The sequence below is a fragment of the Selaginella moellendorffii genome, unplaced genomic scaffold (assembly GCF_000143415.4).
Source record: "Selaginella moellendorffii unplaced genomic scaffold, v1.0 SELMOscaffold_231, whole genome shotgun sequence".
NCBI lineage: Eukaryota > Viridiplantae > Streptophyta > Lycopodiopsida > Selaginellales > Selaginellaceae > Selaginella > Selaginella moellendorffii.
The window spans coordinates 1,047-25,532 of NW_003314490.1; the positions used below are offsets into that span (position 1 = coordinate 1,047).

Here is a 24,486-nt window from a genome sequence, read left to right on the forward strand (position 1 = left end):
AAACCCTTAAACCCTAAACCCTAAAACCCTAAACCCTAAACCCTACCCTAAACCCTAAACCCTAAACCCTAAACCTAAACCCTAAACCCTAAACCCTAAACCCTAAACCCTAAACCGAGTGGGCATTTGGACAGGTACACGAGCAGGCCTCGAACGATGGCTCCGAGGATACGGCACGCTGTGTCCTTCGATCAAGATCACCTCGGTGATCTCGCTCGAAGAGCTGGATATCCTCGATATCCACTTCTTCAAAGGCCCTCGCTTTGAAGAGACAGGCTGCCTCGACTCGTCCACGTTCCAGAAGCCCCTCAACGCCTACCAGTACCTCCCCTGGACGTCGGTTCACCCACGGCACCAGAAGGTGGCATTCATCCGCAGCGAGCTCCGCAGATACCTCCTCCGCGAGAGCACAGCCGATGGATTCCACGCCATGCGCACGCGGTTCTACCACCGCCTCCGTGCCCGGGGATACCCGACCTCCTTCCTCCATCACTGCTTCTCCGGCATCTCCTACGACCAGCGACATCAAGCTCTCCTTGCACGCTCGCGCCGCTCTAGCGACGCCTGTCAACGGGCCCCCCTCGCCTTCAAGCTGCCTTACACACTCCACAGTGCACAGCTAGGCTTGGGGGACATCCTAAACCCTAAACAGGTGATGGATGAAGCTCCCGCAGACACACTCCCCCGAGTGATTACGTGCTGGAGACGCTCCCCGAACCTCGGTTCGTTCCTGGTCAGGGCCAAGCTCCCTCCGCGAGCTTAGCCACGTCTTGTACCACACTTTGCAAGACACGGAAGCATATGTTTGCATCTTTCTCCGCGTACCCGATGACTCCCAGGGTCTGGCCGATGGACTTCAGGTATGTCCAAAGTCACTCCAGGCCACCCCCCTTTCGAGTCAACGCCCGGTCAACGCGGAGTCAACGGTCAGAACGGAATATTCCCCAATATTCCGACTGTATCCCTGTTGACCGAGTCAAAACGGCATATACCGTTGGATTCCGCTCTTCCTTCCGATCGTGAATATATGAGTTTCAACTCTGAACTCCACACACGATTCGTTGAAAAGCGTGTATTCCGTTAAAACGGTACCGCTCCTTCGACATCGGCGATGCACGCCGACAGCTCGCGGGATGGCTCTCCCCTGCACCACCGCTGGACTTCGGGTATGTATGAGTGACCTCAGGCCCTCCACCATCCCAGTCCACACACGGTCAACGCGGGGTCAACGGTCAACGACGGAATATTCTCAGAATATTCCCTGCAAAGTGGACCACGTTTTTCGTCGCCGGGTATGTACGAGTGACACAAGCATTGTGGACGTAACGCATGCATCATATCATGCTGCGTTTACAAGTTATCTTGCGTCAAAGGTACGTCACCCGCCGGCCGAACGCTTACTGTCTTCGGCGATCCGCCGAAGTCATTCTCCGCGACTACCACTGCTGTGGAGTAACCAACACCAGCTGTGCTACGTTCGCAACCTCGCGAGCCAACGCTGCCACGCCACTTCGCATGGCCGCCACACGGACTCGCGCCACGTGACAGAGCCAAAATATAAGTAGAGTCGGCACCGAGCTAGGGTTAGGGTAGACACTAGACGACTACACCCGGCTGATGAGTCCCAAAAAGGACGAAACCGGTCTCGGGTTGTCTCTTGTCCTCTCCCTCGCTCACGAATGAATGAAAATTCATTCCCTCGCATCCTCTACTTGCTCTCGATCACGCCGTTTCGACAACGGCACACGGAGAATGTGGATTGCACAAAGTGGTGCCGCGATCTCGCCGGATTGCAGCACTGCGGGGTGTCTTTGACCCTAAACGCCTAAACGCGCCTAAACCCTAAACCCTAAACCTAAACCCTAAACCCTAAACCCGAAACCCTAAACCCTAAACCCTAAACCCTAAACCCTAAACCCTAAACCGATTTCCAGCGAGGCCCTCATTCCCTGATGGCCTCGCGCCTGAGCCTGAGGGCCTCGCGATTTCCAGCGAGGCCCTCTGGGAATGAGGCCCTCAGGGAATGAGGGCCTCGCGATTTCCAGCGAGGCCCTCATTCCCTATTTCCTAAGGGCCTCGCGATTTCCAGCAAGGCCCTCATTCCCTCAGGGCCTCGCGATTTCTAGCGAGGCTCTCAGGGAATGAGGGCTTCGCGCCTGAGGGCCTCGCGATTTCTAGCGAGTCCCTCAGGTACCGAGGCCCTCCTTGTTTCAGTGTTCACCTGCCCCTTGTATCTGGTTTTTGTTTCATGGTCTTCCTGTTTCAAACATTGATTTCTTTTCACATTTCTAACCCCACATTTGAACGCAGCGCTACAAGCTTTTTACCAAGAACCGGAAATTGGCGGCTGCCAGGAGGGTCATCTCGTTGGACCCAAACCATGAGTACTTTCAAGATGGTGTCAAGAAGAAACTCGGAACATTCAAAGTGCTCCTCAAGTTGTGTAGGGTCGAGATGCGAGAGGGTGGCTTTCGGGCAGGAGCTGAGTATGCCTGGCCACGGAATGACATCGAGCCAAGGATCAGAAGCGGGCGGAAGATCTGCAAGGTTCCTGATGATCACAAGTTGGTCGTCGATATCGATGACCGACTGGAGAAAGGGTTCAGTGTTTGTGACTCGAGTGCTGACATTATCCTGAAAGAGTGGGACGAGTCAAGTGATGAAAGCACTGAGAGGGGCATTGTGATCGGGTGGTTTCAGGACGGTGAAACCATTATCTTGACGTACGAGCAAAAAGGTGAGATCAAGACATCCTATTATGCGATCAAGAACCATCGTCACACGGAGGATGTGGACCGCTTACTTGTAGAACATCAGGATTGGAATTTGGCACAGGTGCTTGATGTCTTTTCAACGCACAAGGAAAGGAAGTTCTGGAGGAGCCGATCGCAGACGTTGAACCTGTGGCAACCGGAGTGGGCCTCACGTCCAATTGACCTTGCAGCAGAGTACCGGCGTTTGCATCCGGTGGCGAAGAGGACCAATCCTCTCGATCTGGCGACAGCCAATACCGACGAGAACGAGTCCGACGCTTCCGGGGACTTGGAAGGGAAGAAGGGTCCGCCGAAGAAGAAGGGTCCGCCGAAGAAGAAGCAAAAGAGGACGGAGCCTGAGATTGTTGAGAGTGAGGCTGACAACTCCCTGGAGGAAATTGGCGACTTGGAAGCGGGGACTTCCAAAGGAAAGAAGAAGCCAAGGAAGAAGAAGTTGAGCGAGGAGGAGGAGAAGAAGCTTGCGATAGCCGAAACCGGCGCGATCGCGAACAAGGGACTCTTCTTTGGCCAAGAGACAAGGAGGATGCGGGTGAGTGACTTGGTCATCAACCAGATGCTCAACCACAGGGCCTTTGAGACATCGTGGAAGGACGACCTGGTCCAGCAGATGAAGGGGATGCCACGAGAGCCGGCGGCTGCCCACGTTATTCCATTTGTTGGCAGCGTGGAAAAACCGATTTTCATCACGAGACTTGACCAGCTGTCCAAGGAGTTGGCAAAGAAGGAGAACTACGTATTGAAGGGGTTTGTTGTTTCCGGAGCACACTCCACGGTGGCGCTGCAAGAGATTGAGAAGGAGCACAAGTCGTGACTTGAGCGGCAATCAACAACCATCAATGACTTCTTCACAATCAGGAAAGTGTTGTTTGTTAACAAGGGCGTCTTGACCTTGGAGGAGATTTTGAAGCTGTCAAAGAGCGACAATAATCGAGATGTACAACATTACCAGCCAACCTTCACTGGCACCATGAAACAGGCCCAGCTTTTCTGGTTGGAGTTCAGGAAGCCGGAGAAATCTCCTAATGGTGTTCCACACTCGCCGAGATGGAAGGTAAACTCAAAACATACCTCCTTTTTCCTTGCTAATTTGACTTTCAACTGATTGCAGGAGCTGGAGAGAGTGCTCTCCGTCATCTTAAACCGGAACGACCACGGAATGGTGCACCGGCTCGTCTCTTGCAAGGAGAAGGCCTGGGAGAGCTGGGAGAAGATTTTTGATCTGAATGAGAAGATGGAACTTGCCTCCATCGCTGAAGTCCCTGCTGAACCGGTGAAGAAGAGCGTTGGTGTTCGAAAGAGAGACTACACGATGAACCTCCACAAGATGAAGTTCCTTGCCGCACTAGTGGACGAGGATATCGGTTTTCTCGGGGAGCAGATCCTTGTAGGGAACGCTGTATTCTGCAGCAAAAAGGAGGCAGACAAACACGACAAATAGCTGGTCACCGAGCTCGCAAACACTCTCAGGGAGCGGCAGGTGATTGTGGATGAGTATAGGAAGCTGGCGGAGGCGTACAACCCGGAGAAGTTCAAGAAGATGAAAAGAGCGGAGTTCCGTGAAGCCGTGAACTTGGGGGACGACTTCTTGGATATGTGGGCGAGGACGAATTTCATGCACATGAAGTGCATGAAGGACCCGTCCAAGACGTTTGCTCCCGAGTCTTACCTCCGCGAGCAAATGATGAGCCGGATAAGGGGGAGAACTGACGTCGCCAAGGATGACTCCCCCTTTCGTGTCTTCGACCTTATGAACACGGCGGATGCGTGGGGTACTAGGCTTGCGACTGAGGTACGCCCGGTTGGTTTGTTCATTTTGGACTTGAGAGGCGCTGGTTGGACGCGGCAACAACTTGGTGAGACGTTTGGTCAAGCTGCTCTTCTCCTCACCAAAGACAGTCACATTTCGATTTTCTTCGACATCAACGACTTCCAGATGGTCGTGGATGCAGTGGAGACGTATCTGACGAACAAGCACTTGCCTTCCTTCTTTGTCATCTCCAATGAAAAGACTGCCCCGCGGGTCAAAGCTATGGCGCTGCATCTCTCCATGGCAAGGGTCTTGGATAAGGACGACGAGTTCAAGACACTGCTGGATGATGAAGAGGAGCGTCCTCTCCCAACTGGATGGTCTCCTTTGGATATCGGTCCTTTCAAAGGAGACATCGGGCTTTGCCTTTTCGACCATCTCATGAGTCTCGTCCAGGATCAGGTGTACTGGGTTGCGATCAATTGCGAGCGAGCGTTGTAGGCCGGGATCCAGGTTGGAAAGATAGGTGTGCTCGTCCTCGAGAAAGGAGACATTTGACAGATGAGGAGGAACATTGAATCGGCAAACCGGCAACAAGTGGGTCCAATCTTTGCTAGGAGTCAGCCGCTCAACAATCCAGTTCAAGATCCACCGCCAAACAACAACTTGATCCTCTCGGTGGATGTTCAACTTCCCAGCAACACCACCCCTCCACCCTCCAACAACATCCCGCCGCCGGAGGAGGAAGTCACCCAGGGCGAGCAGGAGTTGGAGCCGCAACGCAGCGAGGAGCTCGAGCCGGAGGAGCTGCAGGGCAGCGAGGAGCTCGAGCCCGAGGAGCTGCAGGGCAGCGAGGAGCTCGAGCGAGAGGAGCTGCAGGGCAGCGAAGAGCTCGAGCGAGAGGAGCCGCAGGGCAGCGAGGAGCTGGAGTCGAAGCCGGAAGGCAGCGAGGAGCTGGAGTCGGAGCCAGAGGGCACTGAGGAGGAGCTGGAGTCGGAGGAGCGTCCAAACACACGGAAGAGAGCGCTAGGACAGGACAGAACGAAACCCATCTTTAAAAAGCAACGTGTCCACTCTGAATGTGTGTAGTAAATTTCTAAATAAATTATTTGTGTGTCGTTTTGAATTCTTTTTTTCTATGATACAGATATCAAGGAGAAAAACAATGCTGATGACGAGATAGGGGAAAACATCGCTGAGGTGAACAAAGTTGATGAATCCATTTCAAAAGTCACAAACAGTAAGTTGCAATTTTTTGACAATTGATATCTTTATCTATTTGGCCTGAGATGCTACTAATGTGTCAGGTGAGGAGGATATTCCTGTGACAAGCAGCCAATTTCAAGTGGTGGTCAAACCCTTACCCTCGCAAGAAAACGCGAGCAGCCAATTTCAAGTGGTGGTCAAACCCTTACCCTCGCAAGAAAACGCGAGCAGCCAGCTTGAAGTGGTGGCGGAACCCTCACCCTCGCGAAAAAACGCGAGCAGCCAGCTTCAAGTCATGGGCGAACCCTCACCCTCGCGAGAAAACGCGAGCAGCCAGCTTCAAGTCATGGGCGAACCCTCACCCTCGCGAGAAAACGCGAGCAGCCAGCTTCCAGTCGTGGCCGAATCCTCACCCTCACGAGAAAACGTGAGCAACCAACTTCAAGATGGTAAATCTAAATGTTTCGGGCAACCAACTATATCACGTGTTTGCATTCCCAGCCGCCAAGGACAACCGACTGATCCAACTCTCGGAAGAACTCAAGATCTTTCTGGAAAAAAAAGATCTCGATCTTTCTGAAGATGATTCAGATGACATAAACGCCAAGGAAGGGATTCTTCATGCCAAAAAAGATAACTCAAGACGCACCAGAGGACAATCATGACCGAACTCGTGGTAAATGTCAATTTTGATATAATTTTTTACAAAACTAAAACCATATTATGTCCTCAACAGAGAACCAGAAGCACGAAATTTCATTCAACGACCAAATGCCTCCTCAGTTTGTTCAAGATACATTGGATTTTGAACAACATGACAGTGTCGCTAATGATAACGAAACTGCCCCTATTGAACAAGGGGTCACATGTTCCGCCCAAAGAGATGAGTTTGGAACAACAAGTGTTTTGAACCAAGATGGTAAGTTGATCCTTTCAATTTTTTAAATTTAACTGATATGTCATTCGGATTTCAGGAAAGAGAACGGAGGCAACCTCTCAGGGAGTGGGGGGTGTACAAACGTCAAAGAGTTCTAAAGAAAAGAGGAAGACGAAACCAAAGGTTGGAGGATCGCAAGCGGTCAGAAGATCAACTAGACATAGACAACATGCTCCACCATCAACATAGACAACTGCAAGGACAATCAAATTCAATCGCAGAAGAAGTCGATGTCTTCATTCGAGCAGTAGCGAGAGCTGAAGGAGCTATTAGTGAAGAAGATGTATCTAGTTAAGAATTTCAATTTGTAAATAGATATCAAAAATTAAACATTAGACGTTCGAGACACGTGAAACTCTCGCGACCATCTTCTTTTATTTTTCTCAACCACGCTAATTCTCACGCTAATTCTCTCGTGGTCTCTTTCATAATAAAATAGATAACATGTCTAGACTGGAGTAGACGTGGTTTCTTTCTAGTCTAGACAAAATATTTTATTATGAAAGAGACCACGAGAGAATTAACGTGGTCCAGAGACATGTTAAACATTTTATTATGTAAGTTATGTGTTAATTAAATGTTATTAATGTTAAGTAAGAAATATTCCTTTCTTTAAAAAGAATAAATAATTTATAAGAAAGGAATATACTTTTGGGACTTGAATGAGTCCCATTTTAATGGAATATTGCATCTGAAATCATCCATGAAGACTCTCATGAAATCAGTCAGGTATTCCCTGAAAATGTTGGTGACCAATCGCTGAAAAGTGAAGGGGGCATTGCATAGGCCAAATGGCATGCGCCGATAGGCGTAGGCACCCCAAGGACTGATAAAGGCAGTCTTATGCTGGTCGGCAGGTGCGATGGTGACCTGATTGAAGCCTGAAAACCCATCTAGGAATGAGTACATATCATGGCCAGCGACTGAATCAAGAACTTCATCAGAGAAAGGAATAGGGAAGGCATCTTTCTGTGTGACATCATTCAACTTCTTGTAGTTGACACAGAAGCGAAGTTTCCCACTCTTCTTAGGCACAACAAGCAATGGTGAAAGCCATGTAGGGTTTTAGATAGGGTAGATGTAATCCACCTCAAGAAGCTTGTCAAGCTCTTGCTTCACTTGGTCCATCAGGTTCGGATTCATCCGATAGGCATGTTGGCAGCGTGGCTTGGCGTCAGGCAATAGCTCAATGGTATGCATACAAAGATCAGGCGAAACACCTTTAAGATCTTTATAGCTCCAGGCAAAGGCTGCCTTATGACGCTTGAGAAGTTCTAGGCCCTTGGCCTGAAAACTAGGCGAGATATCCTTGCCTATAACGATGTAATGCTTGAGATTCTCATCATCTGCGGAGATGGTGGGAATGTAAGTGCCTGAGTGATAGGAGGCTTTTCACGAGAGATATCAACTGCGACACGGTAAAGATCAATCTCAGCAAAACGTTTGAGATCAGGGTAAGCCTTCAAGATCTGGGCTTCCTCATAATCATCCAAACCATCTTTCCAATCATATAATTCCTCAAGATCGATGGGGCGATTCCCAGGCGAGACAGGCTTGCAGGCTTTGGTAGAGACATTGACTGGACCATCAGGTCTTTCAAGGATAACTCGGTCTCTAGGCCAATCCTGTAGTGTGCCTGTTCGTCGTAGCCAGGGACGACCAAGGAGTACCGGGTAAGCATCAGGCTGTTTGGGCAGCCTGTCATGACTCTAGCAAGAAAGGGGAACAAAAGCTAGCAGCCGTAACTGGTGTTGATTGAATTCAAGGAAACAAAGTACAAGACCTATTCTTATATACTAGTTTATAGAGCCAAACTTGGAGTGTTCTATAAATGGGTCTTGAGATCCAACCGTAGAAGATGAACGGTGAAGATGATAATCCAAATATAAGGTCTTGAATATACCTTGAAATATACCAGATCCCAATATGCTCGAGAATATAATTAATCTGAGTTTAGGACTTGCGTATTTAATTAGGGGCAGGAACCCTAGTTCCTGACACAGCCTAAGAATGATGTAATTGACCGGAATTTTAACTCCTTTGATATTGGTAACAACATTGCGGATGATGCCTTGAGGTCTCACTGAACGATGATCTGCCATTCGAACATTGAATGGGGCAGGTTCTAGTGGGCCTAAGCCAAGCATATTGGCTGTTCGCTCTTCCATGATGTTCACGCCCGAGCCACCATCAAGCATAACACCTTTGATGGGGTGGCGTCCAATGTATAGATCAATACATGGAACATTGTTGTCACAGTCGCCTGGTTGAGCCTCAGCATGAAAGACATCAATGCTGGGTTCCACATGAATGATATCCTCAGGTCGGATAAGAGGCTCTGGAGCTGCGCTTTTAGGCTCTGGAACTACGCTTTTAGGCTCTGGAACCTTACGTTCAGGTTCGGGAGCTGCGCTCTTAGGCTCTGGAGTTGCTGCCTGAGTAATCAGATGCTGAAGCTTATCGCCTAAGTAAGGGGCAAGCTGAAGCAACTGAGCAAGCATAATCTGAAGATTCTGATTGAGAATTGTGCTTGCTATCTCTTGGCTAGCAACAGCCTGGCTAGTATCAGCGTCACCTAAAATTGCCTCTGCCATCGGACTAGGTATTGCCTCTGCCATCGGACTAGGTATTGCCTCCACGTTTGTGTGCGTGCATGTATCGGCGTCTAAGGCGTTGACACTCATGATCCCACCACCCTGCAGCGACAGGCAACCGCATGGCTGTTCTTGGTCGACGGTGTTTGAAGATCTTTAGCGCTTCCTCCTTGATTAGTTTCAGCAGCAGGGCAGCGTGGTGTTCTAGCGGTATATGACAGGATTCATCCTCCCAACGTGTCTGGAGATCCGTTTGGAAGCGGAGAAGGAGGGGCTGACTCATCGAGTAAGAAAGAGGGCCGACCTCGGCAAGGGAGTTTAGTGAGCGCGTCAAGGTAACGAAGTTGACTACCACTTCGATGGGCCGGTGGTCGGACTTTGGGTTGAAGTCGTGGAAGAGCAGCTCACGGACTACCTGTGTGTTTTTGGCCGGGACAAGCACGTAGTCGATGATAGTCTTGCCCCGGTCTGGTCTGTCCGGGTCATCGTCTGTTAGCATCCAGGACTCATAGGTGTGTGCTGAGCTATGTGGGAATCTTTTGGTGCCGTTCAACACTATGAGATCTGCTGCAGATGCAAAGTCCAGGAAGCCCGGTCCTGTATCCGGTTGGAACGTGTCTCGTGCCCGGTCTCGGAGCCAGCATAGCGAGCGGGGGATGACTTCATCCATCGTTTCCTGGGGCAAACTCTCTGATTGCCTTCGTCCGATGCGAGAGTTGAAGTCTCCAACGATGAGAACTACTGCATTTTGACTCCATCGTTGGATTTCTTCGCCGATGGAGTCAAAGGGCTGCTCCTTTTGGCGTACGATGGTTGGCGGGAAGTAGGCCACTACAAGCAGGAGGTCACGTTGTCGGGGACTGCGAAACCTGATAGCCAGCCAATGGTTGTGTTCTCCCACTTTTTCTAGTGTGACATTCTGGGCAATCTCACGCTTAACATAGATGGCGATCCCTCCTTTGCCGAAGGAGTGGTGTTCTGCAATCCAGTTCCAGCAGGAGTGAAGCTGAAAGGCTGGGAATTCAGGTAGTCTGGCCCTTTGGTGTTCCTTTGTCTCGACGAGGCAAAGCGCATCGCAGGTGCCGAACTCGGAGAGCCCAATTCCATCATTCCAGGGGTATCCGCAGATATTCCAGAAGAGAATGCGGAGTCGGTCACGAGCTAATGGCCTGGGGGGGCGCATGGGGCTGGTGATCCCAGCAGCTTAGGTTTGCCTACCTTGCATTCTTCGATTAGGGTGGGTTCAGCAAGTCGCTCATACTGCATAATCCTGAGTTTAGTACGTTAGTCATCTTTGTGATCTATATCAGCGGTATATTCCTGTGGATAGCTAATTACCAACAGTTAAAAGCCGGCTGTTAAGTCTAGCATTATCCTTAATATATTAACGGTTTGCCTTGCAAAATCCGTTTAGGGGCCGGTCAACTTAGTCTTCGTTCGCTGAGGGCGGGAAGTCTCTGTTGGGGAGGACAATCTGCAGTGATTGTGTGTGCTGCGATCCGAATGCCTCGCCCCATGGGTGTCGGTAAGTGGTACGTGGGGTGTTGTGAGGCTTCTGCGGATTGTCTGCGGCCATGCCTTTGTTGAGGAAGTCCAGGTTTAGGCGCAGGGCGTCATACCGACTTGGGGCCAATGATTTGGGAGGTGCCATGGCAGGGGGAGACTCAGCAAGGCGGGTTGTGTGCGGCAGTTGGCTCAGCTCAGGGTCACTGTCCTTGCTTGAGTCTTCCGTAGACGGGTAGTCTGGGTCGTCTCTGTCCCTACCTTGCAGAGAGGCCTCCTTAGCATGGCTTTGATGTTTTCTCCGGCGTCTGCTAGCTTCATCTTTTGTCCACTGTTTGAAGCAGGTCTGGAGGTACTGGGCGAGTTCAGCCTGCTGGGGGTGGGTATTTTCCTTGTTGTCCATGGGGATGGTCGCATGCTCACTTTGTCGATGCAAGCCGGGGGGTTGTCGGGTGCTGTCATGGCCCAAGAAGCGCCAGCCAGATACAAAATCAGGCGTGAGGTCTCCCCAGGTGGTTGGGATGTTGAGGTAGTGGAGGCGGACTTTGTGACCTTGTGGATCATGCAGATGGGTCGGGAGCGCAGTGGCGATTGAGATCTCTACTGTAAATCGGTCTTCCTCCTTATTGAAGTCCACTAGCTCACCAAGGGGTGCAAAGAAACGGAGCAGGTCTGTCCCTGGTGTAGGTTGTCCGGGGTCAAGGCGGATATGTAGCGGAAAGCAGCGTCCCAGAGGTCCTGACTCCGGTTCCCATTGCTGGACATATGCGTAGCTCCCTTGGTATGAGAACACGCCCTCGCCTAGGACGCGTCGCATCTCCCGGAATTTGAGGAAGTTGACGGTAAAGAGATGACGACGGGGGCCCGGTTGGACTTGGAAGTGGACGCAGCCGTAGGTGGTATGAAGATGTTCTGTGAACCACCGGATGACGTCTTGTTTGTCTAGGATCGGATCATCGAGCGCAAGGAGGAGTGTGTGGATCTTGTGGTCGGATCGGGCATCAAGGTGGCCATATTGGGGTCGTGACTCTTTCACGGGCAGCTCCTGGGCAGTACTTGGCTTGATATTCTCCCCTGTTGTCTTGGGCGGCAGCTCTGTAGCCTGCGGAGTCTCCACGGCCTTGGTAACAGGTTTCTCCTGTGTGAGCTCTGCCGTCTTCACTGCCCGCTGTGGACCCTGGGCCTTCTTGGTGCCCTTGGTATGCCCTCGCTTCCCTGTTCGTCGAGCAGGGGAGTGAGATTGATGCATGTGCTCTCGTTTCCGACGGTTTGTTCGGAAGTGGTCACGACCGCGTGAGGTACGCCCACGATCTGGCGAGGAAGGTCTGCGTGGCCCCTGCTGATCATACCGGTTCTGGGCAGACCCACGATAGTCGATATCCCGGTCGCGGTACTCTCTCCTGTCTCGTGGTGAGTGGCGGTCATGATATCTGGGATGACTTCCGGAATCATGGGGGAGGGGTGAGTAGTAATCCGGTGATGGCGCAGCCTGCGGGGGAGGGGCTTGGTGGATAACGTAAACGGGGGCTGGATTGACAGGGGCTGGAGTCCCTTGGCAATTTGGTAAGTCGTAAAGCCTGAGTACCAGACTGCCATCATATTCAACACGATATCCATCCGTGTAACCAGCAAGAAGGTTGACACAAGAGGTACCGATGCCGCTAATCAGGTTGCACAATTACCACCTCGGTATTGAAGAAAAGCGCTGGAGGCATCCACCTTGGTTGAGAATTGAAAGACCAGAAAACACAGTAGCAGCATGAGGCTCCTGCCATATTGAACCTGTTGAATTAAAATGTTATTCAATGAATCAGAAGCTATATATGTAGAGTGCATAGCAAATTACCTTGCTTGCTTGATATTTGTTGTGAGTCTGCAGATATCATTTTATACCTCGAGAAGTAAAGTTACTCACGTTTCTTAGAAATTGCTTTCAATCTCAAATTACAATTTGAACACTACTTCTAATAGACCAACTTCTTGTTGACCCAAAATGATATATCACATCCCTGCATTGAAATCCTTGCAGAATGGAGCTGGCTGTTTTCAAACACAATTGTTGAATAAAAATCATTCGTCAAAAATCTTTTGCTGTTTAGGGCCTCACATGTTGCATTTGGGGCAAAGTTTGCAGTCAAACCAAAAGTTCTCAAAGCCCAAACAATGACGGAGGGGTGATGAACGAGCTGTTCCCTCACTTACGACCTCCAGATAATGTTTTTGATACTAAGAACACCAAGGCAGGGACTGGCGTCGGTGACTGTTCCGATCAGTGCTAGACAGTGGCTGCTTCAGGCGATCCGGCTAAAAGACGATGAAATCCGCAAAAAGTTTGCGCATGTTTTTAAATTTTTTTTTTCTCATCTGAAGGCGTGAATATGGAATCAAATCCTCAGTGCTGAGCCACTCAAGAATGCGGACGAGAACACTATCCCTCGAGTTCGGATGATCTGAGCAACAGAGCAGAATGCGTTAATCCCGAGTCAAATAGTGCTGCTTCGAGATTACAACCTGAAGCTCCTTGTCCAAGGAAATTTCTGCAGTCAAGTGAAAGATGCAGCAACACCAGATGAGAGAGTGTTTATTCCCATGGAGGACTTTGTCCAAGTACGCATTGTCAATGAGCTGCAGTAACAATTTGATGTATGTGCCGTAACTCTTAGGCAAACCAAAGTGCAATTGTGCAAGTTCACATACGATGCGATAGGGTTAACTAAGTTTAGCATCAAAAATCCTATAAATCTTTAGTTTATTTTGAGTTCCCTAAATTCATAATAAGTCCAACCTAAACATTATAATCTTATGAAGAGACCGGTCTTAATCAGGATTAATACCAGCCTAACACATCAGCAAATGCCTTCCAGGCTGTCGGGAGTCTGTTAGCTGGCATGCCGATATGGCCTGGAAGACATTTATTGACGTATTAAGAGTCTGTTGATGTGTTGGGAATTCAGGGAGTCTGTTGGGAATTCAGTTGATGCCGGAGCAAACTCAGGTGCAAGAGAAATCCTCGTGACAATAGTTCTAATGATTCTGCAGACCGAGTCGGAGAATACAATGCTGATCTTGGAGATGGTGACAGTCATCGAGTCGGTGTTTTTAGTATGAAGAACAACATATTGTGAATTTAAATCTCGGTGATCTGGGGTGGCATTGTTCTTTTATTTTTGGAGGTGGACTTGATTATTCAATTTTGATGATTTAGGCTGTTAATTACCAATAGAATGTTTATAAATTATTATTATTTTTCTGAAATTGCACTTACATAATAATATTCTCTGGTTGAACCGCTGGATTAGAATATCCTACAATCCTACAAGGTTGGAATATGCTAGCCTAGCCCCTTAGGGTTTTTTCTTTGCGATGGAGAGGTTGAGAAGGGGGGCTGGGTTGGAGTGCTTCCTCCATTTCTGCGTGGTTGAGGAGGATGAATTTGTGGCGCCAGATGCGGATGCAGTGAAGCAGCACCCTTCTTGCAGGTCCGTGGTTGTAAGGCCCGGCACGACTCTTCTTGATGCCTTGAAGAAGATACGCAATGTTGGTCGAGTGGACGCCCTTGATCCGGAAGCGGGCTGGATGCAACTGGAGCCCGAGCTGCTGAGTGGCTTGTGCTTAGCCGGTGACACCTTCTATCTGAAATGCATTCGCACTGCCTCAGGTATTCTTTCATTCTCCTGCTCCGTTGATCTGCTTTTATTTGAGTTATCATATTGCTGACAAATCTGTTTGCAGTGCCTGCAGCACCTCCTCCGGTTGTAGCACATGTTAGATCCGGTAAGCGTTGCATTTTGTAGGCGTCCGATGTGCTGTGTTTGATCCGTCGACCTTAGATACTTGTCGTTTTGCCGTTTGAGTTCTGATCTTGTTCTTTTTTCAGGAATGGAGTCTGAAGATCCTACTTACAGCATAATCCAGCACTACCAGCTCAAGGAATTACCTCCACTACATCAGTTGGAGGAGTGGGTGGTTACAAAGCCAGACGGCCTCGTTTTTCCCATAGCCGACATTTTCTTCGAGGCGTTCAGAAGTGTGAATTCTGAGATTCGTCTTTTTGAACGGGAGCACGATGGACTTTCCTGCACTTTACTCAGTTTATTCCTGCGGCCATTCCTTATGCTTCCCCCGACTGGACACACGGAGGCCTCCTACATACACTTCTGGGAGTCCCTCATTTCCGACATCATTGGTCTTTTCTGCGTCAGGTCTGTGATTACTTTTGGGAGTCCCTCATCCTTGATCTTTTCTGCCTCAGGTCTGTGCTTACGGATCGGGACACCAACTTGGATTCCAACACATCCGCCAAGCGACCGGACCGATTGATGTTTGTTGGCAACATCCCAGTGGGACGGGCCGAAGAGAAGAGGCCTGGTATTTCTGCTGCCATACCACTTCAAGAGCTCAGGGACAAGACAGAGTGGAGGTACGGAGGCGTTCCCTACCTGTTGGCTTATTCAGCAATTGGTGGTAGCGTTACGTTTGTGGCACTTCATTCAAGGGACCCGTCGACGCGGGAGGTCTTGACTAAACAGCTGGTAACCCTTGACCTGTTTCAACTACGCGATCGTATCCGGCTTCTCGTCGTCCTCTTCAACATAGCCAGGTTGTTCCCCGTTTTAAGCAGGCTCTGCATTGAGTACGACGTCGAGGCAGATTATTTACCAGCAACAACATCCGGAGACAAAACCGTGCAGCTTCAGGCGAAGAATGTCGTCAAGACGTATAAGGATTATGATACGTATTGTACAGTCTTCAACATCTACGAGGCTATCAAGGATGTTCCTCGAGTTGAGATCTGTACAACCCAGAGAATCATTCAGGCTCGGAAGCGAAACAGGAGTTTGGACTACAGTTTAACTTTCGTACCCCGGGTGACGTTTCGTCAGAGAGCCAGGCCACTGAACAATTTGTTGCCGGCTCTTGTTCAAGTAGCAAAAACGCTGAACGAGCTTCACAATCGGGGCTGGGTTCATAGGGATGTCCACTGGAGAAATATTGGCAAGTTTGGCGGTGACTGGTATCTGATCGACTTCGATGAAGCTGCTATGGTTCCATGCATGGAGCCGCATTTGCTTTGTGAAGATGCGCATGCACCTGAGATGAGAACTGGGGAACATGGCTATCCAGTAGATGTGTGGAGTATTGGCCATCTGATTGCAACCAGCAAGGTGCGATGTGATGGTGGGTTGCTACAGTTGCAGGACGAATGTTTGAGTGAGGATCCCTCTTCAAGGCCTACCATGCGACAGGTTCTTTACAGGCTTCAGGAGCTGCCTGCCCTTCTCGCGCTCATGGGCAAGGTGTGATCAACGATGGCTTGCTGAAAGAGCTGAAGTCTGTGAATCTTAATCTGTGATAAAAGCTCAGACAATGTGACATCTTCTTCATCTGCTTCTTGTGATCAGGTCCTTGTAAAACTGATACGAGCAAGCGAAAGATTCGTTTGTGCTGCCTCCCTATATCTGCGTGATAATGCCCACAAACTTGCCTGCGACTCGGTAGAAGTGGCTTTAGTGTGCTTCGACGCTGATTGATTTTTATTTTAAGTGGTCGATACCACCTTACTGTTGGTGGTTATATATATATATATATATATTCGACTCTTTTTATATATGTTTTTTAAGTGCAGCCAAGTAAAAGAGAGGATGATGTTGGTTGGAACAAGATCTTGCAGGCAGTTTGCAAGAACCGAAGGGTTGAAGCAACGATTTTGTTTAAGATGGTGCCGGTACGAAGTCTTGCAGTATCGAATCGGAATCTGCAGAACGCAAATCTTTACTTTCGACCGCATGCTTAAGTGGGATGATCGTTCGTGGAACGGTGCTCTTATGGTGTTTTCTTACAGCGATGAGATCGGTCACACATTGTTTCTAGTGTTTCAGAAGTGCCAGATTGTGACGCAGTGTCTTGGAACATCATGTTTCAAGCTTAAGAGTTGATGGGGCGTAACTTGGAAATTTGTTAGCTGCTTGCAAGAATCAGAACGATGTTGCTCGGGCTTTCCATGTTGCGAGCAAGAATGGGGAGTGCATCCACCACACTGGAAATGGCTTGTTAATCATTTTAGTAGCATTGCAAATCAAAAGTCAATTGTGCTCGTTATTTAAACACTCACTTTTCAAGAATCAAGATGAATTAACTAGCTTCGTAATGGTTATTAATTAGACTAACACTGACGTCAGCTTCAACTTCATTAACTCAATTCAATAAACAAATTGTATAACAAAATAAATTAGGAAAGCTTGAAGACCTCTACTCAAACCTTAGCATTCAGATCCCGGCCAGCCACATGTAAAAATGCCACGTGTACATACAACACGTGGCATGTACGACCCTTACAAATAACTTAAAACCCTATCATTTGACTTAATTTACGTTTTATTAACTAAATTTCATTCAACGAACTCGGAGAGAAGCCACAGACAAGCAAGAAGTGATCATCGCTATCTGCAGTTTCATCCCTTGCAATGTATACGTTGTAGTGATTTTGCTCCTTTTCCCTAGGTTTTTCCTTTCTTGTAGCTGCGAAGGGAGCGCGTTCCTTGCTTCTGACTTATCCGTCTTCCCAGAGTATATATAACCGGTATGCATTTTCTGGAAAGCTAGGTTTTGTTTGTGATCAGTACTTGATCATGGTTCCTCTTGTTGCTCAGTCGGGCGATGGTCGGGAATCATAGTGAGCATAGTTGCACGCAGACTCGTCCACGCTGTTTTGCGGATGTCTGCGGACGCGTCCGCGAAACGCGTCCGCAGACGCGTCTGCCCGTTCACGGATTAAAAAAATTAAAAAAAAACCCTCTGTAACCCTATTCCTCGTTTGACAACAGAGATCAGGTGGGTGTTGGAGTGGGTATTGTAGAGATGGCCGATGCAGAGTGGGAGCATGTGGTAGTGATTGGCATTGACCCAACCACTAGGATCAAAAAATGGCAATGTAAGTATTGTTCTGGTACATTTCAAGGAGCAGCCAAGAGGTTGAAGGAGTTAGAAGCAATGAGGCCGTTCTCTTCTAACACTGTGGATGATGAAGAACCCATGGATGCCAATGAAGAAATGGAAGAAGAAATTGAGGACAACGAGGAAGACAAGGAGGTTTTTGAGAACATGAGGAGTTTGACAACATTTTATTAATGTTTTAATGTGTTCTGTTCCTGTGTTTTTTTTATTGTCTCAGAATGTTTTTTCGGAAATTTTTAAAAAAATAAAAAAAATTAAAAATAGGGTAAAACACGCAAACTCGTCCGCGGCATTTTGCGGACGTCTGCGGACGCGTTTGCGATGTCCGCGTCCGCAGCCGTCTGCAGACAAGGTGCAACTATGATAGTGAGGGAGGAGAAATGGTTTCCGTCTTTTAAAAGCTATATGGAATCCAAGAAACGAGCGGCGTGTTTGAATCAAAGCCGGGTTTTGAGCACTTCAATCTTCCACGGTGTGGTATAGGCCATGGGATCGGGATCATTCGACCTCGACGATCAGCCCACCCAGGTTCAAGAGGCTGAAACGGTGAAACCCATGCATCGGCAGGAATTGTGGTGGAAGTAAGAGGCGATCACTTTGAGGGAACCCAAGATCAGATGAATAAGAATCTAGGCGAAGAGCAGCGGGCGATGATGAATCCAGTGGGGCTTTGAAGACGACTGAACAGTTGTCTTCGAGGATGGCCAACAGCGTTGTTGATCGTCAAGGATAAGGGTCGAACATTGACAGCGATCCATCTGCTGCTGTTTCGAGTGAATTAGCGGCAGCAACAGTAGCGGATCCTCGCAATCATATCATATAATTCTGTGGCTGCAAAACGCGATTTGAGGATTTCAAAGTTGCCCAGCCAAGGTTCCGGACATGCAAAACAAGGATCATTCATGGTGGGAAGCTCAGACATCCCCGCAAAATTCAACACTCAGTCAGCTGATCTTTTTTTCTTTTCCTTTTTCTGTTTTTAATACTATTAAATCACCATATGACCGTTGATAACGGTTTTTGAGGTCTTCAGCCGACAAGGGGGTGTAGTTCGTTAGGGCATTGTATCCCCTTAAACCCTAAAATGCTGCTGGACAGGTTCCCGCGCACAAGGGCGGCAATCAGTCATCATCAAACCGCGGACCAAAGCTCAAGCGCTGTAGCGAGGAAGCTAGGCTGGCCAATCGATCGCCTTCTCCTTCCAGGCGAGCTGCTGAGGTGAGTGAAGCATCCTCTAGATCTTCCTCCCAGGATGTGTACAAGCTCAGTACGCGGGGAGGAGCTACGACGGTGACCGATGTGAGTAGGGTTTCGTCGCACAGAGCGTCTCCCAATTTGTACGACTTCACTGGTTTTCAACGGAAGGATCACACGCAGGAAGACAGGAAAGGGTTTAGGAAGGTGCATTGTTGTGGAGATTCGAAAGCGGCGGACATTGCAGAGATTGTGAATGACAGGCTACAGGCTTGTGCTGCGGTCAGAACTCCCAGAGTTCCTGGTGATGATCTTAGACGGGGAAGAACAGGGGAGGAGGAAGCAGCTCCGATCAGTGATACATTCTGCAAGAAAGGCTTGCTTATGAAAGTTCCGGATTATCTCACCAAGCTTGCAGGGGCATCGAGGGGTGGTGAACGAGCTGTTCCTCACTTACGACCTCCAGACTGTGTTTTTGATACTAAGAAGAAGAACACCAAAAAGAACAAGGCAGGGACTGTGGCGTCTGTGACTGTTCCGATCAGTGCTAAACAGTGGCTGCTTCAGGCGATTGGGCTGAAAGACGATGAAATCCGCGAAATGTTTGCGCAGGTACTTGTGTTTTTTGATTTCTTTTTCTCGTCTGAAGGCATGAATGTTTCTGGCAGATGGAATCAAATCCTCAACTCGCAGCTGAGCATGTACGTGAGGTGAAGAGTGAATGGGAAGCCATGGAAGCTAGAGTGAACAGAGTTCCCCCGCAAGCAGATTTTCTTGTCAAGGACCGGGCGTTGCTAGAGAAAGTAAGGGAGCTGATTGTCCGATTTATCGAATGCACAAATCCAGAGAAGTTCCAGTCTGCTGAGCCACTCAAGAATGCGGACGAGAACACTGTCAAGCTGCAATCTAAAGCCTCGAGTCCGGATGATCTGAGCAACAAAGCAGAAAACCTTCATCCTGAGTCGAATGCTGCTTCCAGATTACAACCTGAAACTCCTTGTCCAATGCCTTCCTGTGAAAACTCCGGTCAAGTGAAAGATGCAGTACCACCAGATGAGAAGCAGACTCTTCCTTCGTTTATTCCCATGGAGGACTATGTTGTCAACAAGTACGTTGTCCAGGTACGCATTGTCAATAAGCAGGATTTTTTTGTAATCTGCAATAACGATTTGATGTATGTGGCAGCCAGAACTCTTAGGCAAACCTGAGTGCAAGTTCGCATATAGTCCGTATGATAAACGATGGTATACAGTTGTTTTTCCTGCTCTTCAGGTACTTTTACTTATTATATTTTTTTTCGACTCTTTTTTTAATGTTTTTGAAGTGCAGCCAGGTAAAAGAGAGGATGTTCAGCTGCTTGGAGAGTGGCTGCAGCATGCGATGCGCAAGAATCGTTGTGAGAAAGTTGATGGACGGTTCGAAAATGTTGAAGCGGCCTTTGTTCTTCACTCGATTGCTTTCTTAGAGATTGTTCGTCAGGTGAAAAAACTTACCTGTTTATTTTTTTTGTTCTGTTCTAGAGCTTCTCTTGTTAAGTGATGCCCTTCAGGTTACATCGACAGGTTGATATTCATTGCGAAGAACGAGGAAATCTCCTGTTGCATGTGTGGAGACAGCTTCTTCGCATCTTTAACCAGGTATCATCTCATTTGTTTTGAGAAAGCGTGAGTGAGGTTTGATTTGTTCTTCAGGTGCTTGTGCGGGCTGAACCGAAGCTTAAGGCCACCGAAGAAGAAACCAAACGTCTTAGAAATGAGCTGGAGATGACAAAGGATCAACTGTTCAGGATGGTATCGGATCATGACTTCTACAAAGAACAGTATGACGTTATAATAGCGAAGCTGAAGGAAAGGGACCATCAAATGAAGCTGATCAGGAGATGCCGGTTGTGTCGCACTGACAACATGAGTCCCAGATCCCGGGAGGAGTATCTCTTTGACCTGAAGAAGCGATCGATATCTTTCAGATATACTCACTCCACCGATTTTTCAACTCCCACTCCAACGGAAGAGGAGCTCAAGAAACAGGAGGAAGAACGTCTGAAACAAGAGGAGTTGAAGAAGCAAGAGGAAGAACGTAAGAAGCTGGAGGAAGCTGGTCAGGTTGAAGGGGCCACTACAGAAGAGCAGCCACTCGAAGAGTTATCTTTCGAAGAACCATCTATTGAAGATCCAACAATCGAGGAAACGCCTGTGGAATCGGCAGAAGAAAAAGGACCTGTGCCGGTGGTGGAATCCAAGGACGAAGCCGTTCAAACTGATCCCTTGCCCTTGGAGTCGGAAGCAGGTGACCCACCCGCTATTGCGTTGAAGACCCAGCTAAGCATTTCCCATGCTGCACCTGGAGCTTTCTTTGGATTCGAAAGCTCCATAGCCATCTTCAGTTCCTCAGGCACGGGTAAATTGACCTCCCTCAGATCAATTCGATTGGCCTTGTCGAACGAAGCTGGGAAGTCACTCCAGTCCCACTCTGCTGCAGGACCAATAACAAGGGCGAGTGTGAAGATGCGGACATTCGTCGGTATCTTCTTCTTAGCCATTATCCCATGGATCTCCCGCATCTCCTTGCCTTTCAACCGAGCCTTCACCTCATTCAAGGCCTTCTAGAACTTGTGATAGGATTCAGAGTCGTAGATCATATAGTGGACTGAAGATTCCACCTCCGCAAGTCCCACCATTAAGTCAATGATGGAGCTGACTTCGTCTGCATGAGTGATCTCCTCGTTTGTGAAGTCCATCACACAAAAGATGTTCTTGACCTGCTCATCTCCGCGGGAAACGATGCTCCTCCACCTTTGATCCTCATTCGAATTCAAGTATACCCGGTAAGGTTCTCGATAGGCCTCTGCTGCGGGGTCGAGCTGTTTCTGAAGCCGGCGGTCGACATCAATCTTAATGAAATTTGGATACTGATCCAACTTCTCAGCTTTACTTTTCGTGGCATCCCGCAGCAGATCGATGAACTTGGGGGCCCCCTTCACGTACTCGTCGATGTCTTCATTTGACAACTCCAGCGCTTCCATCATCTCTTGCGTGGTGTCGATGCTCACCCTCTCCACGGCCACTTGCTCGAAGATCCAATCCTTCAATAGCGCACGAGCTCTCAGAGTCGTGCACAAGTCCTCGTATGTCACAATATGGCCAGGAGTCATTTTGGTCTTGTTGAAGACTACCTCACCACGTAGAAGAACATTAAAGCTCTATTTCGTTAAAGTGGGAATTGTCATTATCCCACTTGTAAAATAAGGTTTCCAAACCTTTATATAGTATATAAATATAACAAAATTCAACTGCATTGAGGCACATGCCATTTTATTTTAAACAAGGAAATGTCTACTCAATCACTTCTCCTCCCCCTGCCACTGCTTCACCTCTCTCTTCTCCTTGTCATCATCGTCCAATTTCTTTCCATCCTTTTAATATTGGCTCAGTTGCTCCGAGTCTAGGTGGAGCCCAAGTCCCCATTCAATCTTTACTTTCCCATTATTAATAAAACAACTTCGTAGACTTCCAATAACATGCTGTAACACTTCTAGTATAATGCAAATCCTCTCAAAGAATTGTCTTTTAATATTAATACAATTGCATGGAACACCATGCCATAATAAGTTACATTTTTAAATAAATACATGCCATCTCAGACTGTTATTTTTTGCCTCCAACGCCTATACAATAATCTTGGAATTTCATCACTCTCCACACTATCAGGATTTAAACCCAATAGTAATGCCATCTCTTCTCTAATACGTCCACGCTCATGTTCAGTGGTCGAAGAACCCATCCGGTTGAGCAGATTATGGAGATGCGGATAGTGCTTGGCTAGACAATATACATGCCATAAATGATGACTGGTGTCTGTCCGATCAAATGGCTTATGATATACCGTTCCATCTGCCATTTGGTTGATTTCTGCAGCCACCTCCTGGACTGGCCGGTTCTCTATCACCATCGCTCCAAGCCGTTTTGCAAGGTCCCCCAGAACATACGGTTTCTTCTCCCTAGTTTCCATACTGCAAGAGATGGGGTGCACTGCATATGTGTGCGTGTTCGCTGCAGTTTTAATCGGCGAGTCATCGATGATGAGGATTTCACTTGAGCTAGCAGTCCGGTTCATCACTACAGCCTCTGGCTTGACGAAGATGGGCTTGCTACCCCTCACATGGACCATAGTCAAGCAATCCTCCTGCGTTAGGAGAAAGTCAAATGGTAATATTACTCGCGTCTGATTGTGCATCATCTGTAGCAACGTTAATGCATTGTGGCACATCATGGATGTCCAAACTCCCAATTGCAAATTGAACCCGGCCCTCTGTTTTAAGTGTCGCATGGTCATTATTAGATCCCGCAGTTTCTCCCGTGTGATTAATGTGAATCTGTCTCTTTTGACCAACTTGCGACCGCAGGCTTTGGAGGGTGCAATGACATTCGAGGACGAGCCACGCTCATGGGAGAAAAGGACACCGTTCAGATCAAAAACGATACAGTACCTTCGCCGTGACTCTGAAATGAAATGCGTCAGCATAAAAAATGGTACAAGTCAATTTTACCATCTACAATATTAGCGAATGTTGCTCCCGATGGTCGTTGAGAGGGTTTTGGTCGAGGAAACGTGAAGGGCGGAAATACTCTCCTCTGCAATGTGGGGTCAATCGCATCCGATGGCGTGTGGGCACATGCCATTTCAGCTGTAGACTCTGGTACAACTGGCTCAACAGTGGCATGGGGTGGTTCCGATGGCGTGTGATCACACGCCATTTCAGCTGGTGCCTCCGTTGGCAAAGTGGACATGACCGAACAGGCAGCAGGGGCGGTGTAGGGAGGTTCCAACGGCGCGTAGTCAGACGATTGGGCACACGTTGAGTCCGTTGGAAATGAGGATACGACCGGCTCGGCGGCTAGGGCGGCCTCATGTGGGTCCAATGGCGCCTGGTCACCATCAGTTGGATACGTGGACAAGATTGACTCAGTGGTATGGGCAGCATCAAGTGGAGCGTGGTCAGCTTGCTTGGCGTTGATATGGATAGTAGCCTCCACCAGCTCTGATGACTCTTGCAGCCAAGTAGAGTCCACTGGCGGATCCATATGCATGTCCAAATATCTCCCTTCGATTGAGATGGTATCCTCCCGTGCTACTAAAAACAAACTCATTAGCACATTGAATCGACTATACTGTATTTACCATCAACTGCTATTGAGGAACTAGGACCGATATCACTTGAGCGCACTGCTGATTCTGAAGGATTGGACATACGTTTCGACCCTTGCTTGGCACTATCCTTCCTCGACACTAAAGGCTAGAGTTTGTAAATTCAACTGAATAATCTCTACTTACCATTTGCTCTGCGACCTACATGGACAATGTTAGAAATGGTAAAAGGTTAGGAATGGATGTATTATTATTTACCTGATGGTTTGTCTTGTATGACCTTCCTCCGCCGCTCTTTGGCCACCTCAGGCTGGCCATCGTCGTCATCATCGTCGTCGTCATTATTGTGATCGTCACCATTGTGAGGACCATCCAAGTCCTCTTCGTCCTCCTCTTCTTCGTCCTCCTCTTCTTTGTCCTCCTCTTCGTCCT

At 48.5% G+C, this 24,486-nt stretch overlaps 2 protein-coding genes across 2 annotated transcripts; both read left to right on the forward strand.

Annotated features, from left to right (window-relative positions):
• The first annotated feature begins 5,082 nt into the window (after nucleotides 1–5,082).
• Nucleotides 5,083–6,959, forward strand: LOC9648459 (protein Ycf2). Its single transcript, XM_024667876.1, has 3 exons — nucleotides 5,083–5,602; nucleotides 5,829–6,154; nucleotides 6,702–6,959. The coding sequence occupies exons 1-3, from the start codon at nucleotides 5,083–5,085 to the stop codon at nucleotides 6,957–6,959; spliced, it is 1,104 nt and encodes a 367-aa protein (XP_024523644.1).
• A 7,139-nt stretch (nucleotides 6,960–14,098) lies between these two features.
• LOC9648457 lies at nucleotides 14,099–16,211 on the forward strand. The gene is made up of 4 exons (XM_024667877.1): nucleotides 14,099–14,419; nucleotides 14,494–14,535; nucleotides 14,639–14,963; nucleotides 15,014–16,211. Exons 1-4 carry the CDS (start codon nucleotides 14,125–14,127, stop codon nucleotides 16,062–16,064), a joined length of 1,713 nt encoding a protein of 570 aa, XP_024523645.1. The 5' UTR covers nucleotides 14,099–14,124; the 3' UTR covers nucleotides 16,065–16,211.
• The last annotated feature ends 8,275 nt before the right edge of the window (nucleotides 16,212–24,486 follow it).

What these genes read in the sequence shown, in the direction of transcription:
- LOC9648459 (XM_024667876.1), top strand. Translation starts at nt 5,083, where the DNA reads ATGAGGAGGAACATTGAATCGGCAAACCGGCAACAAGTGGGTCCAATC. An exon ending in GCAACGTGTCCACTCTGAAT is followed by an intron (nt 5,603 to 5,828) that starts GTGTGTAGTAAA and finishes CTAATGTGTCAG; the next exon opens with GTGAGGAGGATATTCCTGTG. An exon ending in CCTCACCCTCACGAGAAAAC is followed by an intron (nt 6,155 to 6,701) that starts GTGAGCAACCAA and finishes TTCGGATTTCAG; the next exon opens with GAAAGAGAACGGAGGCAACC.
- LOC9648457 (XM_024667877.1), top strand. Translation starts at nt 14,125, where the DNA reads ATGGAGAGGTTGAGAAGGGGGGCTGGGTTGGAGTGCTTCCTCCATTTC. An exon ending in ATGCATTCGCACTGCCTCAG is followed by an intron (nt 14,420 to 14,493) that starts GTATTCTTTCAT and finishes ATCTGTTTGCAG; the next exon opens with TGCCTGCAGCACCTCCTCCG. An exon ending in ATTGGTCTTTTCTGCGTCAG is followed by an intron (nt 14,964 to 15,013) that starts GTCTGTGATTAC and finishes TTTCTGCCTCAG; the next exon opens with GTCTGTGCTTACGGATCGGG.